Source organism: Hyperoodon ampullatus (genome assembly GCF_949752795.1).
Source record: "Hyperoodon ampullatus genome assembly, chromosome: 11".
NCBI classification, from domain to species: Eukaryota; Metazoa; Chordata; class Mammalia; order Artiodactyla; family Ziphiidae; genus Hyperoodon; species Hyperoodon ampullatus.
In genome coordinates, this window is record NC_136924.1 from 33491980 (window position 1) to 33515641 (window position 23662).

The 23662-nt window shown below is 44.6% G+C and overlaps 1 protein-coding gene across 10 annotated transcripts in view; it reads right to left on the bottom strand.

Moving 5' to 3' along the window:
• RBFOX2 (RNA binding fox-1 homolog 2) overlaps positions 1-20155 on the bottom strand; it is a gene marked incomplete at its 5' end in the record, with an annotated part of 259263 nt that extends 239108 nt beyond the window's left edge. For all 10 annotated transcript variants that reach the window (XM_079715800.1, XM_079715779.1, XM_079715798.1 and 7 more), the window contains one exon: positions 19837-20155. In XM_079715800.1, coding sequence (XP_079571926.1) covers positions 19837-20019 — 183 coding nt within the window. The remainder of the gene's footprint in view (positions 1-19836) is intronic.
• Between the last annotated feature and the right edge of the window lie 3507 nt (positions 20156-23662).

Below are 23662 nucleotides of genomic sequence, written 5' to 3' on the forward strand. Positions count from 1 at the left end.
ACTCAAACTGTGATTCCAAATAGAGTAAAGCTTCTAGGATGAAGACAACTGAAAAAAAAAAAAGTAATTCTGCTAGAAGGCACATCTACATATATACAACATAATCAAATACAGGTTTTCTTTGTTCTCTATTACTTTTTTCTTTTCTTTTCTTTTCTTTCTTTCTTTTGGATGAACTAAGACGGTGTCTCTACTCCCCTACCACTATGAGGTTATGCTCCGAGAGTGGTAGGATAATCCAATCACCATCATCTAGTCAGCTTCGTGAACAATGGTACATGACTGCAAGGGGATGGCTGCCTGCGGAGGGACTAACTACCAACGGCAGTTTGGGAAAATCCTCTGCCCTCCCCACGGACCCAATGAAGTTCCTCTCATACCTGATCCCTGGACATTCTGCCTCTCCTGCCCAGATGGCCTGCCCCTCCCTCTCCTTTACCTGCCTAAGCCCTGCTCACTCACTTAGTACTCACCAGTGGCTTCTGCAGAATGCTCTCTCTGCGCCCATCCCAGCCTGGCTGGCTAAGAATTCCTCTATTATGCTGCCATAGAAACCCTGTACTCACTCCTATCAGGGTACAGAAGCTCCTTTATTTACCATCAGGTTATGTCTGGAATGAAAGGCTGCTCCTAAGTCCATTAGTTCATAAAATTCCAACGTGAAAAAATCCAAGGAACCCATGGGTGCACCTCTAGTGAGGGAACATTTCTTAAGAAAACTAGAGAGGCTCATGGTAGTGGTTCTGACTTGTTTTGTTTCTTGTAAACTCATTTTGACTTGCACTTGGCCCTTTATATCATCTATTGTTGAATGAATCCTCCCGTACACACATACAACATTTACCATTTCCTAACATCACCTCCATTTTTATTCATCTCTACATTTATCCACCTTTTCATATCAGCATTTTCGTTATAATCAGGTTTTATCCTTACTGAATAAGACCGTTAAAAATAAATAAGACATAGTTAAAAGCACTGGAAACATCCTATATACCAATAAACAGTGTAACAGACAAAATTAAAATGACCATGTACCACCACCAATACTATTTTTTCTTTGCTTGTGGTAAGCAGAATTCGCACTTTTGCTCTAACATGTAACTTTAATCATTTTTCTATGAAAATTAGCAAGTTCAAAGATCATAAGTAAAGTAGCTCCTGTACTTATTCCTATGTAATTTTTTTCTTTTTTAATTTTATTTTTTTGGCTGCATTGGGCCTTCACTGCTGCGCACAGTCTTTCTCTAGTTGTGGCGAGCAGGGCTGCTCTTCTTTGCAGCACACCGGCTTCTCCTTGCAGTGGCTTCTCTTGTTGTGGAGCACGGGCTCTAGGCATGCAGGCTTCAGTAGGTGTGGAGCGTGGGCTCAGTAGTTGTGGCGCACGGGCTTAGTTGCTCCGTGGCATGTGGGATCTTCCCGGACCAAGGCTCGAACCCGTGTCCCCTGCATTGGCAGGCGGATTCTTAACCACTGTGCCACTAAGGAAGTCCCTCCTATGTAATTTTTTTTTTTTTTTTTTCTGTACGCGGGCCTCTCACTGTTGTGGCCTCTCCCGTCGCAGAGCACAGGCTCTGGACGCGCAGGCCCAGCGGCCATGGCTCAGCGGCCATGGCTCACGGGCCCAGCCGCTCCGCGGCATGTGGGATCTTCCCGGACCGGGGAACGAACCCGTGTCCCCTGCATCGGCAGGCGGACTCTCAACCACTGCGCCACCAGGGAAGCCCCCTTCCTATGTAATTTTAATAAACTTTATTTTTAAAACAATACATTCATGTAATACAAAATTCAAAAGGCACAAAAGGTATACAGTGAAAATTAAATCTTCACCTATAACCCATTCCTTCATCACTCAATACTCCTCCCAAGAGGCAAACAATGTTACCAGAATCTTGCATTTCCTGGCAAAGAGAGTCTATGGATACTAAGTATATGGATACTAAGTATATGGATATATACTTTTTTCATTACACAAATAGTAACAAACTATACACTTTTCAGCACCCTGACTTTTCACACTTAATGTATTTTAGTGTCTTCTAAATGTATTTATATAGAGCTAATTCTTTTTAATGGCTACATGATATTCCATTTTAACAATGTACCTTATTTTAATTCACAGATTTCCTGTCAAAGAGCATTTTGATTTTTTTCAGCCTTTTGCTATTTCAAATAATTCTGTACTGGATATTCTTAAACACAGACACAAGAGTATCTGTAGAATTAATTCCTAGAGATGGAACTGCTGGGTCAAAGAATATATGTATTTTACATTTTAACAGACATTGCTAAATAGCTCTTTGTGGAAGTTATGCGACTTTTCACCCCACCAGCAATATAAGTACCTATTTCTCTACCTACACCCTTATAATACACTGTACTACCAAATTTTTCTTTACTGTATAGTTGTTCCAGAAACCTCCCCCAATAAGCCTCACGGGTTCCATAAGAACCTCCTTTAACTCCATAATCCTGGCATCTAGCATGTCGTAAGCATTTAAATGTTATTAAATGAATGAATGACTGAGCAAAAGGGTAAGGCCTTTTGTACAACGTGAGAAGTTTACTTTTAATATAAAGAACAAGGAAAGTGATTTAAATATTAGCAATTTTTCCCTTGTAGAGAAGGAGGGAGAGAGGAAAGTAAGAAAGGACTGATGGATGGATTGATGGATGGATTCTGATCTAACATGCCTTCTCCTAGAGGTTTTTAAAAAACAGGAAAGATACCTACCTATCTGAAATAGTCAAGTACTGTCCTACCTTAAAGTAAGACACATAACCTATACTCAGAATGTCAAGAAAGCTAAAGGGCCTCCAAAGCAACAGCAAGATCCCTTCTCTGAAACTGCCATGGGAGTGAAACTGAAGCCTCTCACATCAATATTCCTCTTACACACTTGCCAAATAATTGACTCTCATCACGTATTGTACACAGTCACATAGCTGGTTAACATTTCATTCATTTGCTTCCGTGCAGTACCTGGCATAGTCACCACAAAAAATCCTTCGGTGAATACAGTAATGAATACACTATTATGAATACAGAATAATGTATTTCGGTGAATACAGTAACTGAATACAGTGGTGACCTCTGTACCACCACTGGTCATGGGTTTGCCATGGTCTCCAGTGCCCCTGTTCAGTACTGTAACAACCACAGAAACAACAGATAGCACTTATATATGCTTACCGTGGACCTGGTACTCTTCTAAGCATATTATATTTACTCTATTAACTCATCTAATACTCACAACAACCTTGTGAGAAACTATTATTATCCCCATTTTACAGATGAAAAACTGAAGCACAGAGGAGATAAGTGACTTGCCCAAAGGACACACAGCTAAGTAGGTGTACAGACAGAATTTGAACCTAGGCAGTCATACCAGAATGGCACCTCTTACCCCAATATTTTAATACAGTGTGATAACTGCTCTGATAGAGTGGTACACAGAATATATGTTACCAGAGCACCAGGCTTTGACATATGCTCAGTGTAAGCCTCTATCAGAGAAATGATCACGTTGTATTAAAATTATCTGTGTATACATCCACTTTCCCACTGCAAGTCCAAGCCTTAGTCATCACTGTGCCCAGCACTACCTCACTCAATAAATTCTTCAACTGGGTTTTAGGTTAAGAGGTGGAATAATAAAATTCCATTTCTTTTTTTTTTTTTTTTTTTTTTTGCGGTACATGGGCCTCTCACTGCTGTGGCCTCTCCGGTCGCGGAGCACAGGCTCCGGACGCGCAGGCTCAGCGGCCATGGCTCACGGGCCCAGCCGCTCCGCGGCATGTGGGATCCTCCCGGACCGGGGCACGAACCCACGTCCCCTGCATCGGCAGGCGGACTCTCAACCACTGCGCCACCAGGGAAGCCCCTAAAATTCCATTTCTATTCCTCGGGTTTGCACTTCATATTTTCAATGTTGATGCTTCTTCCTCTGTGTGCCACCATTTCCTAAGACCCATATCCTTTAAAGCAAGATGTGCTTCCTAAATTGTGCTTCTTCCCTAGAGATGCTGGCCAGGCCTCTCCAACTGCCTCTGGGTACATTCTTGGAGTCCTAGAACACCAGAGAGACCCACACCACCATTCCTGCTCGGCAGGGCACTGGCAATACAGCTCCCACCCCACAGGAGCCATCAGCCTGCTTCAGTGGCTCTTATCAGGAACATGGAGTAACTTGAGCCATCTGCCAACCCATCTCTCGACTGCTACGACAGGCACTTTCTGCTCTCAGGTTGCACAAATGCCTGGAAACCTTACACCGAGTGTGAAGGAAGATGCAACAGGGGAAGCAACACAGCATCTGGTGCCCTGCCTGCTTCCATTCACTGTGTGGGGTCATGGAGATGGATTGGGCCTAATTCACTCCCTGCAAAGCCTTGTGACCAGAAAGATTGTATGGTGAGATTAGCATCACCACACAATGGAGGTCAACATTCATCCAGAATGTAAGACACATCCCCACTGGCCTCATTCTCCAAACAGCTGGAATGCTACCTCCTCTATAATATTTTTGTGAAGACAAAGGTCCATTGCAGAAGCCAACTCTGAAAAGCACTGTTTTAGTTCACATCTTTAAATGCAGAAGTGTGTAAAGGTTAACTGAGCTAGAATCAAAGCCTAAGCTTGAAATCCTTAATTCTATGTCTGAATCAGAATCCACTACTGTCCACAAAACAAAAGAAAAATATTCCCTGTTTGTTGAACCATATCTATTTACTTCCCATCAAGTCTCAGTCACAGACAGGTCATATTCCAGGGATGAAGGGCATTCACTCAATCCTGGGCTTTCCACAAACACAGGGGTAAAGTGAAACTAACAGCAATTATGGCTGCTGAGATGCAAATACCTACTAGGAACCAAACCTTTCTTTCTCACAATTCAGCACCAAACTTGGTTGACTGAACAGCCTCCTGACAGCAATGATGTTCAATCAGGATAAACTCAGGCATTCTGGATATGTCTGGTATAGAAGATGTCACACGGAATAAAATCACACTGCAGTTAGATTCTATACACAATGACTCAAGGCAGTTCCGGAGTATCATTACTAACTCAATGACAAATGGAATATCTGACCCCAAATGGGCCCTACTACCACAAAAAGACAGGACCATGAGCAGCTGACTGGAGCAGGTGGAGAGTTGAAGATGCCTACATTGTACTAAAGCATCTTTAAAAGGTATCATCAGTCAGGGATTTATGGATATTCACATGAGAGAAGAGAGATGCAGATTAGGTCTCTGACCCTGTGATTCCATGATTCCATAAAAACGTAGACTCTTACTTTATGAGATCCTGTACTAATCAGAGTCATCCTTACCAGAGACATTTAGATGTAGTTATCTCAGTAGAGCAGAACAGAATAATCCTAATTCCAGAAACCTAATAGAGAAAAAAAAGTTTACAAGCTGATATAAAATGATCTGCAAATACTATAGAGAAAAGAAAAGCATATGAATATTGATACTACCATTTGAGTTTTTAAAAGGGGTGGAGAAAATATTACGTAGGTACTATCTCTGGACAGATACCCAGATAACTAACCATACTGGTTACTTCCAAGGAGAGAAACTAGGTGGCTGGGAAAAGGCAGAGACTTTTTACTCTTCATCTTTTGCATAGTTTGACTCATTAACCACGTGAATATACATTACATGTTTAAAAAATAAATGTAAAAGAGAAATCACACCCAAAAAGTAGAAAAGAATAAGAAATGAGGGGCTTCCCTGGTGGCACACTGGTTAAGAATCCGCCTGCTAATGCAGGGGACACGGGTTCGAGCCCTGGTCCAGGAAGATCCCACATGCCGTGAAGCAACTAAGCCCATGCGCCACAACTACTGAGCCTGCGCTCTAGAGCCCACGTGCCACAACTGCTGAAGCCCGTGCGCCTAGAGCCCGTGCTCCGCAACAAGAGAAGCCACTGCAATGAGAAGCCCGCACACCGCAACAAAGAGCAGCCCCCGCTCTCAGCAACTAGAGAAAACCCGCGTGCTGCAGCGAAGACCCAATGCAGCCAAAAATTAAATAAATCAATCAATAAATAAAATTTTTTTAAAAAGAATAAGAAATGAAAGATTCTATTTAGTCCTAAAGCTGAAAGTCTGAGCTTATTGCTTGCTCTCTCATACCCTCTCTGAGCCTGCCATAACTTCTCCATAAAAATGGGCACAGCATCTACTTCACCTGACTGAAACAGAGAGTTGGTCCAGGTTAACTTTGAGATGCCCTCAGCTCTCATGATTTTATACTACCCACCATTATCAATCCATTGACTTAGCTATTGTTGACTCATTACTTGATTGATAATAAAATTAGAGACTGATAACTTTAAGGCAAAAAACAAACAATAACAAACTACCATACATACAGCAACCAACTATCCCATCTAACTCCTTCCAATATGAACTACAGGAAAGTGAGATAAACACATAAAGTCTCTACCACAATGCTTGGCACATACAAGTACATGATAAATCTTAGCAAAATCCCAATTCAAAACACTGGCTAGATCCAAATTATTGAAGAAGAAAACTGGGGTTCAGTGTTGACTTCAAGTGCTACATGAATCCACTGTCAGGTAATAAGTAAAATGTTTTCAATATTAAACATGTGGCATACAATGAAGCACATATTCACTCCATTCCTTATCAATCATACCCTTTGGTCCAAGAGTCATGAGGCTCAGCGAAAAAGTTACTGGATAAAAAGCCATAATATCTGGGTACAAGCATCAGTTTTGCCACTTCCTTGTCTTGAGGCTTAGAGATGTATATTTTCACCATCTGAAAAATGGGAAGAAGAATCACCTATCTTCTGGGCTTGTTACAGGGAATAAGTTAAGACTTGTGTCAAAGCACTTTATAAACTATAAAACATCATATAAATATAATTATAGGGCTTCCCTGGTGGCGCAGTGGTTGAGAGTCCGCCTGCCGATGCAGGGGACACGGGTTCGTGCCCCGGTCCGGGAAGATCCCACATGCCGTGGAGCGGCCGGGCCCATGAGCCATGGCCGCTGAGCCTGCGCATCCGGAGCCTGTGCTCCGCAACGGGAGAGGCCACAACAGTGAGAGGCCTGCGTACCGCAAAAAAATATATATATATATATATATATATATATATATATATATATATATATATAAAATTATAATTATTGAGGATTAGGTACATCCAGACATGATGATTACACAAAACGCAACAACAATTATTAAGGACATTTTAAAAAATAGATTGGGGACTTCCCTGGTGGTCCCGTGGTTAAGAATCTGCCTTCCACTGCAGGGGACGCAGGTTCAATCCCTGGTCAGGGAACCAAGATCCCACATGCTGCGGGGCAACTAAGCCCACCTGCTGCAACTGCTGAGCCCGAGCACCTCAACTTGAGAGAAGCCCGCACACCGCAACAAAGAGCCCGCATGCCACAACTAAGACCCGACGCAGACAAAAATAAATTAAAAAATTAAATAAAATAAAAAAAGATTGTATAAAGGTTGATTTATTTTTTCAACAAACATTTACCGACATTATTATTATTATATATCCCTGGCACTAATGGAGAAACCAAGGATACAAAGATTAAGAGACTGTTCCTGCCTTTAAGGAAGTCAAAAAGCACTGGGATATAAGAAAACAGGGCTTGGTAATTGTAATAAAAACAGCTATTGTATACTGAACACCTACTACGTGTCAGGCTCTGAACTAAGCACATTACATACATTATCTCTTTAATTCTTATACCAATCCTATAACATATTTTATAAGGGAACAAGCTGAGCCTCAGAAAAGTTACATAACTTAACCAAGATCACACAGCTGTGATGTGGAAAAGCTAGGGGTCCAAGTCAGGTCTGTCTGTCTGTAAGCCCATTCTGTTTTTTATAATCTTAGAGTGGGAAAAACTTTTCTAAGCATCACACACACAAAAAAAAAAACAGAAATCATTAATGAAAATATTAACAGACCCTGTTATATTAAAAAAATTAACCTCTGATACAGTAAATGAAAAAAGCAAGGTGCAAAAACAATGTGTGGAGTATGCTAGTGTTTGTGTAAAAAGAAAGGGGGAGGAATAACAAGAAACTAACAGGGCAGGTGGAGAACAGGGAAGAGAGGAAGATGCTTCACTAAATATGTTTTTATAAATATAGAGTCACAACATCTGCTTATGAAAAGTAAAATGAGATAGTTTAAATTCTGTTTAACCCTATTCCAAAGTTATTTGACTCTGTGTGTGTGTGTGTGCATGTGTGTGTGTCAGAATGACATCTATTATCATTTCACAAGGAGTAATCAACAAAAAACAGCTTGGGATAACATGAATTAGACCATTTCCTTGCTTAAAACAAGATGCTGGACCAATCAATTTTTGTAGGTTTCTTCAAACTCTGGGATACTGTTAAACCAAAGAAGTATTTACTATTTGCCTAAAATTAACACTGCAGAAAACAATTCATAGTGAAGCTAAAATTCAGTAAGGGTAAATGATCCCTACACCAACCTCAAGAAAATCAAATATAAAAGTTTCTTAAAACAGGCTTCCCAGGATTAAAACACAAAGCCTACCAGGGAACACTTACTCCCGACTACTCCTAGAGAGACAAGTACCAAGTAAGCATAAAGGAAAACTGCTCATCTACATGGATACCTGGGTATCGGTTAATCACAGCATTTTTATACAGCTGACAAAAATCACTAATGGTCCGTGATAAGCACCTCTCTGAAAGGCTTCTGCTGTGTGGATGCCACATGCCAAAGTTAACCAACTGATCTCCAACACTGTAAAATACAGCCAGCTCAGAGCCAAAATGTTGCAGCAAAAATATCTATTTAGTATCACAAAGTAGTATCACAAGTAGCAGCTAAAGACCTGTAACACAAAGTATGGGGACAAAAGATGTGTATCTAATGCATAATGAGCGGCAGCTGGGGAGGGGAGGAGGCCATCAACAGAAATATCAACTTCTAAGCTCTGACACAGACCTCACTTCAAAGTCCAGGATGATACCAAGATTAGCCAAATCACCTTACTAAAAGTCACAAATCAGGCTATGGTTTCAAGTGTGAACACAACATACAAAACACACCATAAAATTTGTATGTGAGGATAGCAAACACAGACAAGTAGGAAATGGGCCACCTAAGTGACAGGTGTACAGCACTACTCTCCATTCTTCAAACAAGGCCACCTCTGACCCCTCACATGTGCAGCCTAAGACCAGAGTCATACTTTCAAAACAAGTGCTACCGACTCCCCATAAGCTTTGTCAGCGCTCCCACTGTAAGACGCAGCCATTGTGAAGACTTCCTGAAGTGCCAACAAAATCCTCAAGGCCATCGTGCCAGCCACCGACAGTGACAGTGTTCCTGGAAGTCTGTATGAGGTGCAAGCCAATGAGCTCAGCTTTGTGGGTGCTGGGAGCCACCACAAGACGTCTTCCAATTTTGCCAGTTCTTGCTTTGAAATCACACGATCTTACTATCCCCTCCCCTAGAAACCAAGAAATAGCAGGTAAAAGCTGTCAAAGTCACATATTCAGACAGATCAGGGGACAAGCCAGTCTGACTAGAGGATAAGCGACCTCATTTGCAGATTCTTTTGCAAAGGATGGGGGTGGGGGAAGGCTGGGCAAGAAATGGGGGTTGGGAGGAAACTAAACAATTCCTGTCTTCTACCCCAAATTATTACCCACCTTCCTCAGAATTTTTATGGAGCTCTGAACTGCAGAAGGAAAATGAGAGGGGGAAAAAAGGCAAAGAAAACTCAAGGCTGTAAATGTGACTGTACAAAAATCCCCGAGAGGATGACCTATGAAACTAAGCTCCCTGCAACAAGGGCTAACTATGCAGCTGCTTTTTTACTTGCCTAACCGTCCAAGATAAATAGAGCAGGCTCATAGAAGCCCACCAACTTCCAGGAAAATGGAACCAAAGTCCTCTTGACTCACGACAAGCCACATACCCCTGAAATAAATCCCTAAATGAAATCCATACAGGTCTGCTCTGGAAATCATCCTGGCTGACAGCAACAAATGCCCCTCCTCCAAACAGCTGCCAATTTGCAGAGGAAAAAGCTGCTCAAAATAAAGCAACTGGAAGAACTTCCCATGAGCCTCAGTTCCAAAAGTGTTCCAACTCCAGCATTTGCTGGAGCCCACATGCAAACTCCACGGCGCCCCGAGACCACGTGTGCAGCTCCTCTCGTTCTACCAGCGTGGCTCCTGCTCCCCACCCCGAACCCCAAAGCTGAGAGACTCCCACGGCTTCCCCCGCCCATCCCTCACAAGAAATCATGCTTTGCTTGTGGTATTAACAATTTAGGATCCAGCTAAATCGATGCAGCCCCAAAGAAAAATAAACAGTATGCCTCCTCAAAAACCATATGCCTGGAATAAAATATCCAATACTCAGTGCAAAACCTCTTTTCCTCGGCAAAGGAGAAACCAGGGAACCAGCCCCTATATGGGAAAAGTCCCACATACCAGGGTATTATCTGAGGACTTAGGTCCCTAAAAAATCCGAGTATTATGGTTGAACACACCCATGTGGAAGTCTAAATTTCAAAGGCTCGGTTTCCACACTTGGGAAAATAGGTTTCTAAGCAGTTACTCAACCATTATCATTTGGTTATTCAAAATTGTCATCTACTTCCTAAGCGGTACTTATCATGTGTGCTGTGCCTTGAACCCTCAGCTGAAATTTCTAGATGCCACGTTGTGCAGAACACGTCAGAAGGAAGTGATATAACTGGTCTCTCTCATTCCCTTTTTAGAACCTGCTTTATTCACTCAGAATCCGAAAAGCCAGAGGCACTATAAAGTATGCCCATTTGCCTTTAAAGAGGCCCCAACTAAACTAGCAAGGGAAGTCTCAAGGCTGGAAAACAGGCAAGGATTACATAGGAGCACAAATCAGAAACTGAAAGGGAAGAAGGTGGGGATAACAAGGGCCAGGGAGAGAAGATTCCTGTAAAATACTTCTATGAATCTGTCTCCAAAGCTGAGATTTAAAAGATCTATATCAGGGACTTCCATGGTGGCACAGTGGTTAAGAATTTGCCTGCCATGGGCTTCCCTGGTGGCGCAGTGGTTGAGAGTCCGCCTGCCGATGCAGGGGACATGGGTTCGTGCCCCGGTCCGGGAAGATCCCACATGCCGTGGAGCGGCTGGGCCTGTGAGCCATGGCCACTGTGCCTGCGCGTCCAGAGCCTGTGCTCCACAACGGGAGAGGCCACAACAGTGAGAGGCCCGCGTACCGCAAAAAAAAAAAAAAAAAAAGAATCTGCCTGCCAGTGCAGGGAACACGGTTTCGAGCCCTGGTCTGGGAAGATCCCACATGCCGCGGAGCAACTAAGCCTGTGTGCCACAACTACTGAGCCTGCGCTCTAGAGCCCGCGAGCCACAACTACTGAGCCCGCCTGCTGCAACTACAGAAGCCCGCACGCCTAGAGCCCATGCCCCGCAACAAGAGAAGCCACTACATGAGAAGCCTGCGCACTGCAACGAAGAGGAGCCCTGGTTCGCCACAACTAGAGAAAGCCTGCACACAGCAACTAAGACCATACGCAGACCAAAAAAATAAAAATAAAAGAACTGAATCAATTTTCCTCATTTTCAAACATAGCCAAAGAATGATCTGAAAAATAGCATATATTCCGTGAGGTGTCTCAGTTGGGTATTTTTCCTGCATCCATAAAAACAAGCTATAATAGCTTAGGAAATTCACTGGTTGAGAACAGAAAGGCTAAGGTCCACAGCCAATCAAATGGGTTTATTCCCAAATGGTGGTAATACATCTGAACTACAACACTCCAGAATCTCTCAGCAGCACGGTAAAACGTAGGTCAACAGACTGCTCCAATGAACTGGAACAGGTTAGCTCTAACTGCCCCTTAATCGTGTGGTTCCTCTAGTTTCCTCAGCCACCCCATCACAAAGGCACTTTTTATACATATGCACATGATCTCAATTAATATCTAAGCACAGGAAATGAAACATCACATTGCCATGCCCACCCGACACATTTGAAAGTTAAGTTCCACCCCAGCTTCGGTTTTCAAAGATCCCTCTCTCACCTTTAACCCTGATATCAATGGAAAGATCAGGTACCATTCACAAATCCTACAACACCTAGTCTTCAGAGGAGCTGGAAAGCAGACCAAGGGCTAGACCCCCCCAGGGAAAATCTGGAAAAACAATTAAAGCCATCTGCTGGCCCCAACTGAGGAGCAGGAAGACAAAGTTCACTTCAACAAGAATGACAGTTTCTTACTCTGGCCCAGGCACAGTGTGAGATCCTATGGATCCCAAAGGCTCCCCTGATCTCACAGTCTAGGTGGGGGTAGAGGGGCAGCCAGTTGAACAAATGTTAACCTAAAAAGTCCTAAAACAGAGGTCTGGACATGATGTTCTGGAAAGCAGCAAGAATGTGGGAGGAATGGGAGCAGTGACAAAAGGCATCCAGGAGGAATCAGTATCCCAACTTATTCTTGAAGATTGAGCCTTACAAACGAGAGAGAGATGTGAGGCAGGAATTTCAGGTGGAACAGAAACAAAAGCACAGAGGTATGAATGAGCCTGGGCAGCACAGCGTGCTCAGGAAGCTACAAGTCCCTTGCCATGGACTTGGAGGTGGAGTGTAGAAAGAAGCTAGAAAGGCAGGCAGAAGTCAGGCCAGAAGTACCTGGTAGGCCAAACGAGAGAATGGACTTTATCCACAAGTCAAAGATAAGCTATCAAATCATTTTAAGCTCTTTTAGATGGATGCCTCTGTTAGTAGTCAGGAAGGTGGGTTTGAAGAGTCCAGAAAGAGACCACAAGAGACAAATGCATCCCAGCCCAATTTCCACAAACAAAAATGAGAACAAAACGTGCCATCTACTTGACGCAATACATTTAACCAACAAACCTTATAAAATTTGGAACAAAATGACATTTTTGCCACTCCTACATCCCAAGTACCACCAAAACAACCAGTGCCTCTGTCACCCACACTCCCAGGAGAGATCCCACAGGTTCCTGAAATGTCCACATGCCCAATGCAGGGACAGTGACACTTCAGGAGTCCTTTTAGTCCTTAGGAAAGAAGTGAGTGTCTCCTCTTCCTCTCACTGGAGAGACCACCATGACCAGGTCCATTCGCCTCCTCCGCGTGGATGTCAAACCAATTAGATTTCCCGGTTTCACACAATGCTCATCTCAGGTAACTCCCAACTCTGGCACTTAATCAATCAGAAGCACATGAACCACTCCATGCTGATTGAGCAGTAAGCAGAAGTCGTTGAGTGCTGTGTAGCAAGTTATAAGGGAGGCAAGAAATAAACATTTACTGCCGAGCTCCATGATGGGAACTTTAAATAATCTCAGTTTCTCATTATAGCAGCTCATCAGCTTATGCAGTAATTCCCCCAGTTCACAGATGTGTAAACAGGAGCTCAGATGTTAAATATCTTACCAGAGGTCATTCAGTTGGTTGGTAGGTGGAGGAACCAGGATTCAAACCCCAGTATGAGAAATTCTAAATAGTGTTTGTTTCACTACACCATACTTCAAGTATGTATGGATAACAAACATAATGACATATTAAGGTTGGTAATAATAACAATACCTCCCCTTTAAAAATTGAGAGGGGACGCACATTATACAGTCTCAGATGAAGGGATCACTCAGAGAAGACACAACTGAGTGATCACAACTGGAATCTTCAAATGCTCCAAAAAGGTCACTCCTGAGCATTAGTGACCAAAAACTGTTCAGACTCAAATAATCAAAGCAACCTGACTATACTCCAGAGAAATATATCAAATCCTCCATACCCTTCCCCTCAGGGTCTCTCAGACAACATCTGAAAACACTCATGGCTGATTGCTTGCTCTCCCGCACGCTCTCTCTTAAATGATTTCTCAAACTACTTTACCACCCAAATTACAGAAATATGTCCAGGATTCACATGGCAGTTCTGATCCGATTTGCCCCAATCCTGGCTCAAGCAGCTTTGCACTACCCTCCTAACTAGATCAGCGCCAGCCAATAGGTTTATTCAGGCTGATCTGTGATGGATTAGATAATGAAACCTTAGCCATGTAAGCTGCCTGCTTGTACTGGGGCTGTGGGGGAGAAGAATAGGAAACTCAATACTCCTAGGGGCCACCTAAACACCACATGCACTCGCCATCCCTCCTCCATCTGTTTGCCCACGCTCCAATTACTGCCATTTCCTTTCCACCGTCTCGCATGCTCTTCCCTTCTGTCTCTGAAGGAAGTACACATTTGCCCCAGAAAAAGATGTTTACTATGCTTTACAAATGCATATCAAAAAACAATTCAAACAAGTCCATTCACTAAAATGACCATCTTTATTTTTTCCACAAATTATTAAAGCCTGATATCAAACTGATGGCCTGAGAGATGTCAAACCAGAGATTCACTAGCAACATTCTTGTTTACACCAAGTAGTACAATGAATTTCTTTCCCAGCCCTGTAATCTTGAGGCCTGTCTGCATCAGTCTGCTTTATATCAAAATGAAAGTTAAATCTCTAGTTAGCTTTTTGTTGTGTTCACATGTCAGTATGATAGAGAAAAAAAAAATGACAACGTGGCTAGAAAAATGGGAGAGTAAGTTAGGAGACAAATTCAACTCAGGCTAATCTCTTGAGTTGCCATGAAGAATAATTCTACTTTGAATTCAGGTCTTTCTCCTTCTCAAAGACATTCCCAGTTTCACAATCACAAGCTTCCTTGTGAGGCTTGAAAGAAATTAGTCATTTTTACATGACTGTACCTCAATTTCTCCAACTACAATATTTACCACTCTGGTAGTATTATGGGATGAATGTGTGTGTCCCCTCCCAAACTAATATCTTGAAGCCCTAGCCCACAGTATGATGGCATTTGGAGGTGGGGCTGTTGAGAGGTGATTAGGTCATGAGGGTAGGACCCCCATGTTGGGATTAGGACCCTTATAAGAAGAGGAAGAGACCTCTGTGTGTGTGTGTCCACTAGCATACATGGGGAAAAGGCCATGTGAGCACAGAGCAAGAAGGTAGCTGGCTGCAAGCCAGGAAGAGAGCCCTCACCAGACACCAAATCTGCCAGCACCTTGATCTTGGACTTCCAGCCTCCAGAACTGTGAGAAACAAATTTCTGTTGTTTAAGCCACCCAGTCTATGGTATTCTGTTAGGGTGCCTAAGCAGATTAAGACCTGTAGAAATGAAAAATTCAATAACTTTAGTGAGATATAGTTCAAAAAATCACTTGGAAGGAAAGCACATCGTTTTTATAACTCTACTCAAATGGTAGCACCACGTTCAGTTTCAGCACCAAACACTCGAAGTCCAAAGAGACATCCACCTAGGAGGAAAGACACCCAGAACCAAGCAAATGGGAAGATAAAGTACTTCAAGAAATACAGTATCTACAGAGCAGTTACAGGGTACCTGGAAGCCCTTCCCTGAGACCAGAAAGTCTTCCTGCTACTAGTGGTTGATTCACCACTAACATGACCAACTTCTGAACTCACTTAGCTACAATGGATTTATGACTCTATGGTCAGAAGCAGTTAGTTAGCCATGTAATAGTCACATTCCAACATTTCACTACCATAAAGAATTTTGCTGAAAGCTATAAATAATAATTAAGGTGCACCTTGCCTTATGAAGCAGCTAAGTTCCTAGAAAGTTGCACAAAAATTGAATTTTTGCTCATCAAATTGTTTATATTCACTAGAAGAGCTGAACAAAAGAATTTATTCCCTGGTATGTTTAATAAAGCCCAAATTTTTCACATATATCAGACTTGCTTAAAGTGAAACAAACCTCTAATATCTATATATATAACTCACTTAACTTTCTACCAGGTTAGAGTACAATATTTCCAAATACCTTCTTTAACAACTAACTACATCTCTCAAGCTGTGTTTCACTTTTCAGGTTGAATTTGTCTCTTCCCTCCTACTCTACAGTTCAGGGTTCTCTAATTCTAAACTGTTTCCAGGGCTGTGTGAACTCCTCTGCCATCCACATAAAGCTTCTGGATACTGGCCTTGAAAAGGAGTGACCCTTCCTCTCCTCTCTAGGGTTCCTTCTTAGCATAAGGATTATAACAGAAGCACCACAGACTCTCTCATGTCCCTGGTGCTCCACTTTGGGAAGTAATGATTTATCCCAAAAGTTCAGTGGCTGTAACTCAACAGGGTTAGAATCTGAAGCTTAGAGCCGTAGCTCCATTTAGTCTGTAGTCTTGGGAAATTAACTTCTGTAAAAAAAAAAAAAAAAAAAAAAAAAGGTTAATCCTTTGACACTCAAAAGATTGGGGAATTTCCTGAAAGTACTTTCACCCCTAAATTTCATGATTTTTTTCTATCCCTTAATTATTTGAAAAAGGTAAAATTTCAACTTCAACCTAACAGGCATTGAGCACTTACTATGTACCCAAAACTGTGAGGTATTACAAAGGATAAATACGAAGAAAATATAGTTCCTGTCTTCTAGAAGCTTACAGCATCACTAGGGAAACAAGAATAAAACAATGAAGGGACAGTACAAGATGATGCATAATTAAGCATCAACACAACAGGAGGCAAGAGGAGGGTTTGACTGGTGTGGACTAAGCTGTCAGGGAAGGCTTCCCAGAAGAGCTATGACCTCCAAGAAACTCCATTTGTGTTAAGATATAAGAAAAAAACGTGCTTTAAGACAAACCCGTATATCAAAAAGCAAGTTACTCTAGATTTTTTACATGTATGTTTACATGGGCCTATAGGCATGTCTACACCGCTGATATCATTTCCTAAAACTGCCTCGCCCCTGCTCGTTCTCCTCCAGCTACACCGTTTCTTGTTCTCAAACATATCAAGCGCACTCCTCTGTCAATGCCTCTGTACCCACAGTTCCGCTGCCTGAACACTCTTCCCTCAAATATCTGAACAGCCCATTCCCTCAGGTCATCCAAAGGTCACCTATCAGAGAGGCCTTCCCTAACCATCCTCCTCACCACTCGCTACCCCTTCCCCTGTTTTATTTTTCTTCTTAGCACTTAAGACCACCAAATAATAGTTGATTTCTTTACTGTCTGTCTCTTTCAATTAGAATATTAGTTCCATGAGAGCGGAGTCTTTGTTTTGTTTACAACCATATTTCCTAGGCTCTAAAACAGGGCCTGGCACTTAGCAGCTGTTCAATAAACATCAGTTAAATGAGTATTAAATATCCTATCATTCTTATCAGAATAATAGGAAGGTCCCAGAGATGTAGGTGACCTAGGCTTAAATTTTATCGTTTCATGAACATTATTTTTCCTTTACTCCCAATTATACCTCAAATTTCAACCTCCCCATAAAACCTTCCTTGACCATTTTGGCAAGAATGACCATCTCTTTCTTCTGGCCCCAGTGGCACAAATCCTCTGCATGCTTTGGTTCTAAATTTTGCAATGCCTTGCGACACACATCTACCCTGTGGTATCTCTACTCCCGTTCCTCTGGAACTTACCAAAAAAATTCATATATATATATATATATATATATATATATGATATGCATACATACCTATGTATGATACACATACATATACGTACCCACACACGTGCACTGTTTTCTTTTTTAACTTTTCTCCCATTTTGGCTCCCCACCTCGATTGCAGACACCAAGTACCTTAAGATCTGGGAACTTGACATATTTTTTAGAGATAACTTAGAAATCATCCTGTACCAACACTGTATTTTACAACTAAGGAAACAGAGGCCCCCAAAGAAGGGATTTTCCCAGAACCGTACAGGTAGTTGAAGGTAGGGGGCTAAATCAATGATGATTTGAATACCTGTGTCACATGGTGTATTGGAACTACAACAATGAGAATGCATAAAGTGAAAAATAAATAAAGATCCACAAGTACACAGAGTGAAAAAAGGATTCTCCGTGGGATAGTTCTAAGTTGCCCATCTGTACCCAAAGGACCTAATCCACTGCTTCCTCTGCATACTCCAAAGTCCCTATACACTGCTCCATTTCCAAATACTACTATCCTTGGCCAATTTGAAGGCAACCAGCAAATAATGGGCCCCCGGAGGAAAGGTGGGGAAGGCAGTGGGAGTCTCACTATTAACCATGATTGACAGAAACGATAAATGAATACAGACAGATATATGCACACACCAAGCAGAACATGCTCACCAGCACCCACATCCAATCTTCTCTCCTCATCATCCAGTGTTAACTCACCTCACCTTAAGTCTCCCCATATTCCTCTATATTTTCTCCATGGCCCAAGCTTTTACTTCTCACAAGCCCTCTGCCTGAGGGAGTTCAAATGGAGAACAAAAGGAGGCAAACGAAACAAAAGAATTCAAAAATAAACACCAAGAGGGTCACTTTACCCAAGTCAACACAAGTAATAGAGTGGCCTCTGCAAGGGAGACCAAGAAGCACACAGCAAACATGCCAGGCTTAAATACAGCTCCGTCTCTAACACAGGAAGTCAGACAGAGCCTTGAAAAGCAGAAAGAGAAGAGCACAGGAAGTCTTTTAGCACTGCAGAGATTTCCAAGAGTGCTGTAATGGAGAGAGCACAGGAATAGGAATTAGAAGACTAGGCTTCTAGCTCTAGTTTTACTACCAGCTAAGTGAGTGGCCCTAGGCAAGTCACTAGTCTGCTCTGGATTTTTGATTCACCATCTGTACAATGAGATAGTTAAAACATTTTGGGACTTGAATAAAAAAAGATGAAAACTGTTGACTTTCTCCCACCAAAGAGTACTATTTTGTATAAGAATCTTCCAAGTCTATCCAGGTTAAGAACTCCAGTCAAAGATGATGTCTCTGGTCCCTTCTATCTCTAACATTATGTGATTCTAAGAGAATTAGGCAGAAGTCTAAACGATTGCTGGTAGGTAAGCCTCACCGTTGCATAGTAAGTATGTTCTGAACAGAGACCAAATCCTAAAACCTGGGAAGGTTTCACGATCCTCCTCCAATTACTTAGTCAACTGACATCGTCACGACATTTGCCAGTCCCTATCCAAATCAACCAGTTTCTCCTTGAGTCCACAACTCAGAATCCAGTCTTCTAACAGCCCTATAAGTTTTCTTTTATTCCCCAGGACATTAAAGAACTAGTCGGTGCCCCAGCTATGTAAGATGCAACTGGCAAAGTACAGGAGGGCCAGGTCCTGTGTCGCCAGACTCAGTAGCTCCACAAAGTTAATGAGCTCGAGCACCACGGCGTCCCCTAACACTACCCAACTCCTCGTACTTCTCACACTCCTTGTGGAACTGATTTAACCCACAATCTAAGCCACATCCCCTTTGGGCTCTCGAGGAGGTTTCTCGCTTTTCACTCCTCTCCTTTCAATGTCGCTCCCCTTCTCCATCCCAGTTGTGTGTCGAGGGCTGACAAAAAGGCACTCCCTCTTTTGGGAAGGTTTCCCACCACTCTCTCTCCCCGTCCTTGACTGGGTCCCCGGCTCTCCGGACAACAGACCCAGGATCTCTCGGCTTCCACCCCACCCCAAGGAACTAAGGAAGGGTTTGAAGAAATGGAATCCATCTCAAACACGATCAATTTCCTCCCAACACCTATTCATGCGACGTGGCCCCCCGTCCCCTCAGGGATCAGGACCCTCCGGGGCACACCAGGCTCCACCTGCACCCTTCGCCTCCAAGCCGGGGCTCGCCCCACCTTCCAAGCAGGCCCCGACCGGCCCCCTCCCACCTCCAAGCCGGGACCCCGGGCAGTCCTCCCCGCTCCAAGCCCGGGAGCCCCGAGCCGCCCCGCGGCCCCCGCGCCGCACCCCCGCGGTAACTGGGCACCCGCCCCGCACGGTCACCTGCATCCCGCCGCCGTCGGCCGCCGCCTCCTCGGTGCGCGGCCGCTTGCTCAGGCCGGGTTCGGCTCCGTCTCCTCCCCCTCCGGGCACCGGCAGCTCCAGCTCCGACTCCCGCTTCATCCCCCGGGCAGCGGCGCCGGGCCCGAGCTGAGGCGGCTGCTGCGGCTGGGCGCCTTCCGCCATCCGCCCGCGCCCCCCTCGCCTCCGGGAGCCCGGCGACCCTCCACAGGCCACCTCCCCCTGGGCCTCGGCCCCGACTGTCGCGACAGGCGGGCACGCGCCTGCCCCCGCCCACGCGAGCGTACGTGCGTGCGCGCGCGGGCCCGCCGCCCCCTCGCCAGTGGCGGGCGGTCGCCGCTGGTCGCTGGCAGGCCGGCTTCCCGGCTCGGGGCAGCCGGCGGGTCGCGACAGACACTCGTTCGCGCCCCTACGCGCACACACGACCTCCGGCCCGGCCCGGCCCGCCGCGCGCCCCGCCTCGCGGACTCACGGAGCTAGCCCGCCGGCCCGCGCTCGTTCCCTCACACTGGCCCTCGCCACACGCCGGGCCGAGGGAGGAAGGGGGCGGTCCGGGCTCCCTAGGCGTGGGGAGGGGTGTTTATTTGGCGTGAGGTGGGGCTCGAGGCCGGAACGAGCTGACTGGCTGGGATCCTCCGACCCGCCACTGTGGCAGCCCCGGGAAGGCGGGGAGAGAGAAAGAAGGAGGGAGGGCCCGGGATCTGGCACTCCAGCCCGCGCGGGAGGCCGGGGCGGCGGGGGAGGGGGGCGGCAGCCGAGCCCGCCGAGGGGGCGGGGCCAGCGCCCCTCGGCAATCTCCGCCGCCTCCGCTCCGGGCGCCCGAGGGAGGCCGGGAAGAGATCGGGGGAGCTCGGGAATTTACGGCGCGGTCGAGGGATTGTCCTGGAGGTAACGCGCGGCTGGAGTTACAGGGCGGAGGGGGCGGAGTCTGTTTCCCTAAGGGCGGGGCCACAGCCTAGAAAGGGCGGAGCTTGAGAGGCCCGAGGCCGCGTAGCAACTCCCTCTGGCGGGACTCGCTGTGCAGAGTTGTGCAGCGAATTCGCCCATCTGGCCGCGTCGGTTCCAGGCGAGGGAAGAGGCGCTCTGGGGGAGAGAGGTCTTTGCTTGCTCCCTCTCCCGCAGGAGAATGGGGATCTCGAGTTGGAAGGTCCAGGAACGAAGCCACCACTACAGGCCTCTCTCCCCAGTCCTGAAAGCCTTTACTCTAATCATAATTATTATCACATTTGTGGTCATCTTAATAATACCTGATGTCTGTAAGAGCTTCACAGTTTGCACAATGGATTCGCAGACCCGTTCTGGAGACGGTGGTATAAGCAGAGTAGATACCATGATCTCCGTTTCATTGATGGTGAACCTGAACCTTGGTTAAGTCCTGCAGATAAAAACTGGCAGATCCATATCTCAGGAAACCAGATCATATTCTCTTTCTTTGCACCTTGCTGCCTAACACTTTATTGCTTATCAATTTCGTGCAATTAGAGATATTTGTGCAATAGCTTCTCTTACCGGACTGTAAGGACTCAGGCGGCGTCCACTTTCTCTGGGTTCCATGTCGTGCCCACCCCTGTTCCATCATTTGCAAAATGAGGAGATGATTTAGATCAGTGGTTTGAAAGCAGGGACGATTTTGCACCCACCCCTCTCCCCCAGGATGTCTGTCAACATCTGGAGATATTTTTGGTTGTTACACCTGGGGTGTGTTGGGGAAAGGGGTGCTGCTGGTGGATAGAGACCAGGAACGACTGGGAAAGTTGTTCAACATCCTACAGTGAACAGGACAGTTCCCACAACAGTTATCCAGCCCAAAATGTCAATAGTGCTGAGGTTTAGAAACCCCGGGTTAGATGATTTCTCAGGTCATTTCCAGATAGGCCTACGATTTATCCTTTGAACTTGGGTTTAACCTGACTGGTGCTGGAACAGTCCAGTGATAAAGATTCCTGCTTGGAGTCAGACCAACCCAGGTTTGAATCCAGGCTTTACCACCTACTGCCCATGTGATGTTGAACCACTGATGACTTAAGAATTTCTATACTGAAGGGGATTAGGGCCTGCAGACTGGGTGCAAGGGAAGACTAGAGGACTTGTCTTAAAGCTGAGTTTTCATAGCAGGCACATTGTTTTAACTAGGCTATGTTATAGACCAATAAAAATAGTCAAGTTTTAGCTCTGTCACTTACAAGTTTTGGTGCCCTGTGAAAGCTACTTAGCCTTCCTATGCCTCAGTTTCTTCATCTGAAAACTAGGATAATAATAGTACATTCCTGAAAGGATTATTGTGAGGGTTTAAATGACTTATCACACATTAAGAACTTTGAACAGATTGGCCTATGGGAAGCACTCAATAAATGATAAGAGGGCTTCCCTGGTGGCACAGTGGTTGAGAGTCCACCTGCTGATGCAGGGGACACGGGTTCGTGCCCTGGTCCGGGAAGATCCCACATGCCGCGGAGCGGCTGGGCCCGTGAGCCATGGCCACTGGGCCTGTGCGTCCGGAGCCTGTGCTCCACAACGGGAGAGGCCACAACAGTGAGAGGCCCGCGTACCGCAATAAATAAATAAATAAATAAATGATAAGAATGTATCATTATCACTACCACTGTGTTTTTTAAATTACATAAGGTGGCTTTGTGAGGCTGCTAGAGATTAAGATGGTCAGACAAAGCCCCCCAAGTCAACCTTTAGTACAACCATTGTTGGGCAAATCAAGTATTTTCACCAAGCCTTCAATTCCTTGTTTGTAAGATGACAATAATTGTCACAATGTTGTTCTAAGGATTAAACAAGACAAAATAAAGTACTTAGCACAGCGCCTAACATATAGTAACTGCTTAATAAATGGTAAATATTTATCATGTAATTTGTTTAGTGACAGTAAGCTACTGGCTAGGGACCCATGGGGCTGGAAAGAGAAGCTTAGACATCTCTTAAACCGCTATTTGGGCCTTTGGGTTGGGAGTGCAAGTACCTGCAAGCTTGTTCTTGAGCTCCAACCTAAATCAGCCGGTACTCCACAGCAGATGGAGCTTGATCCTGTCCAACCAAGCATTATGTATTTAAAGAAAAATTGGGATGTTTCCTGATGGACTGTGGAACAACAATGGCTATTTTTTTTAACCTAGGGACATCAGTGTTCAATTTTCCAAAAAGTTTACTTTCTAGACTGGTATCTTAAGAATTCTTTTCCCTTCTCAACCTATCTTGCCAAAATACTGGAATCTAAATGATGCTAGGTCCTTCCTGGGCTGCTCCATGACCCAGCAAGAAATAAGATTTGGGATCAGGGCTGCTTGTGACTCAAATTATTGTTATCCAAGTAGCATACATGTCCCGTAAGAAATAGAGCGATGTGGTATGGGAATGTTTGAATGACCAGGCAGAACAAAGAGAAATTGGACCCTGCCTTGTAAACACACATTAAGCAACTAGGGAGGGAGAGAATAGAAGCCTATAAATAGTGGAAGAGGCCAAACGCACCCATGACGGCACAAAGACCAGGATCATTTCTTTCATATACATCTGCAGCTACCTGTTTGGGAGCAAGTGTTTATAAAACATTACAGAGGAAGAGGACAATTTTAAAATATTTTCCTAGAAAGAATTTTGAGCTGCAGAAACTATGGAAGTCCTAACATTTATTCATTTATCCACTCAACAAACTATGGGCAGGAGTCTAGGATACCAAAATGAGTAAGGAGCTCACAGTCTAGGGAAGAAGGGGTGAGCAAATAAAAAGACAATTGTAATGCATCATGATAAGGAGGTCACCTCTCATAGTGGTCAAGAACACGGACTCGTGTCAAAC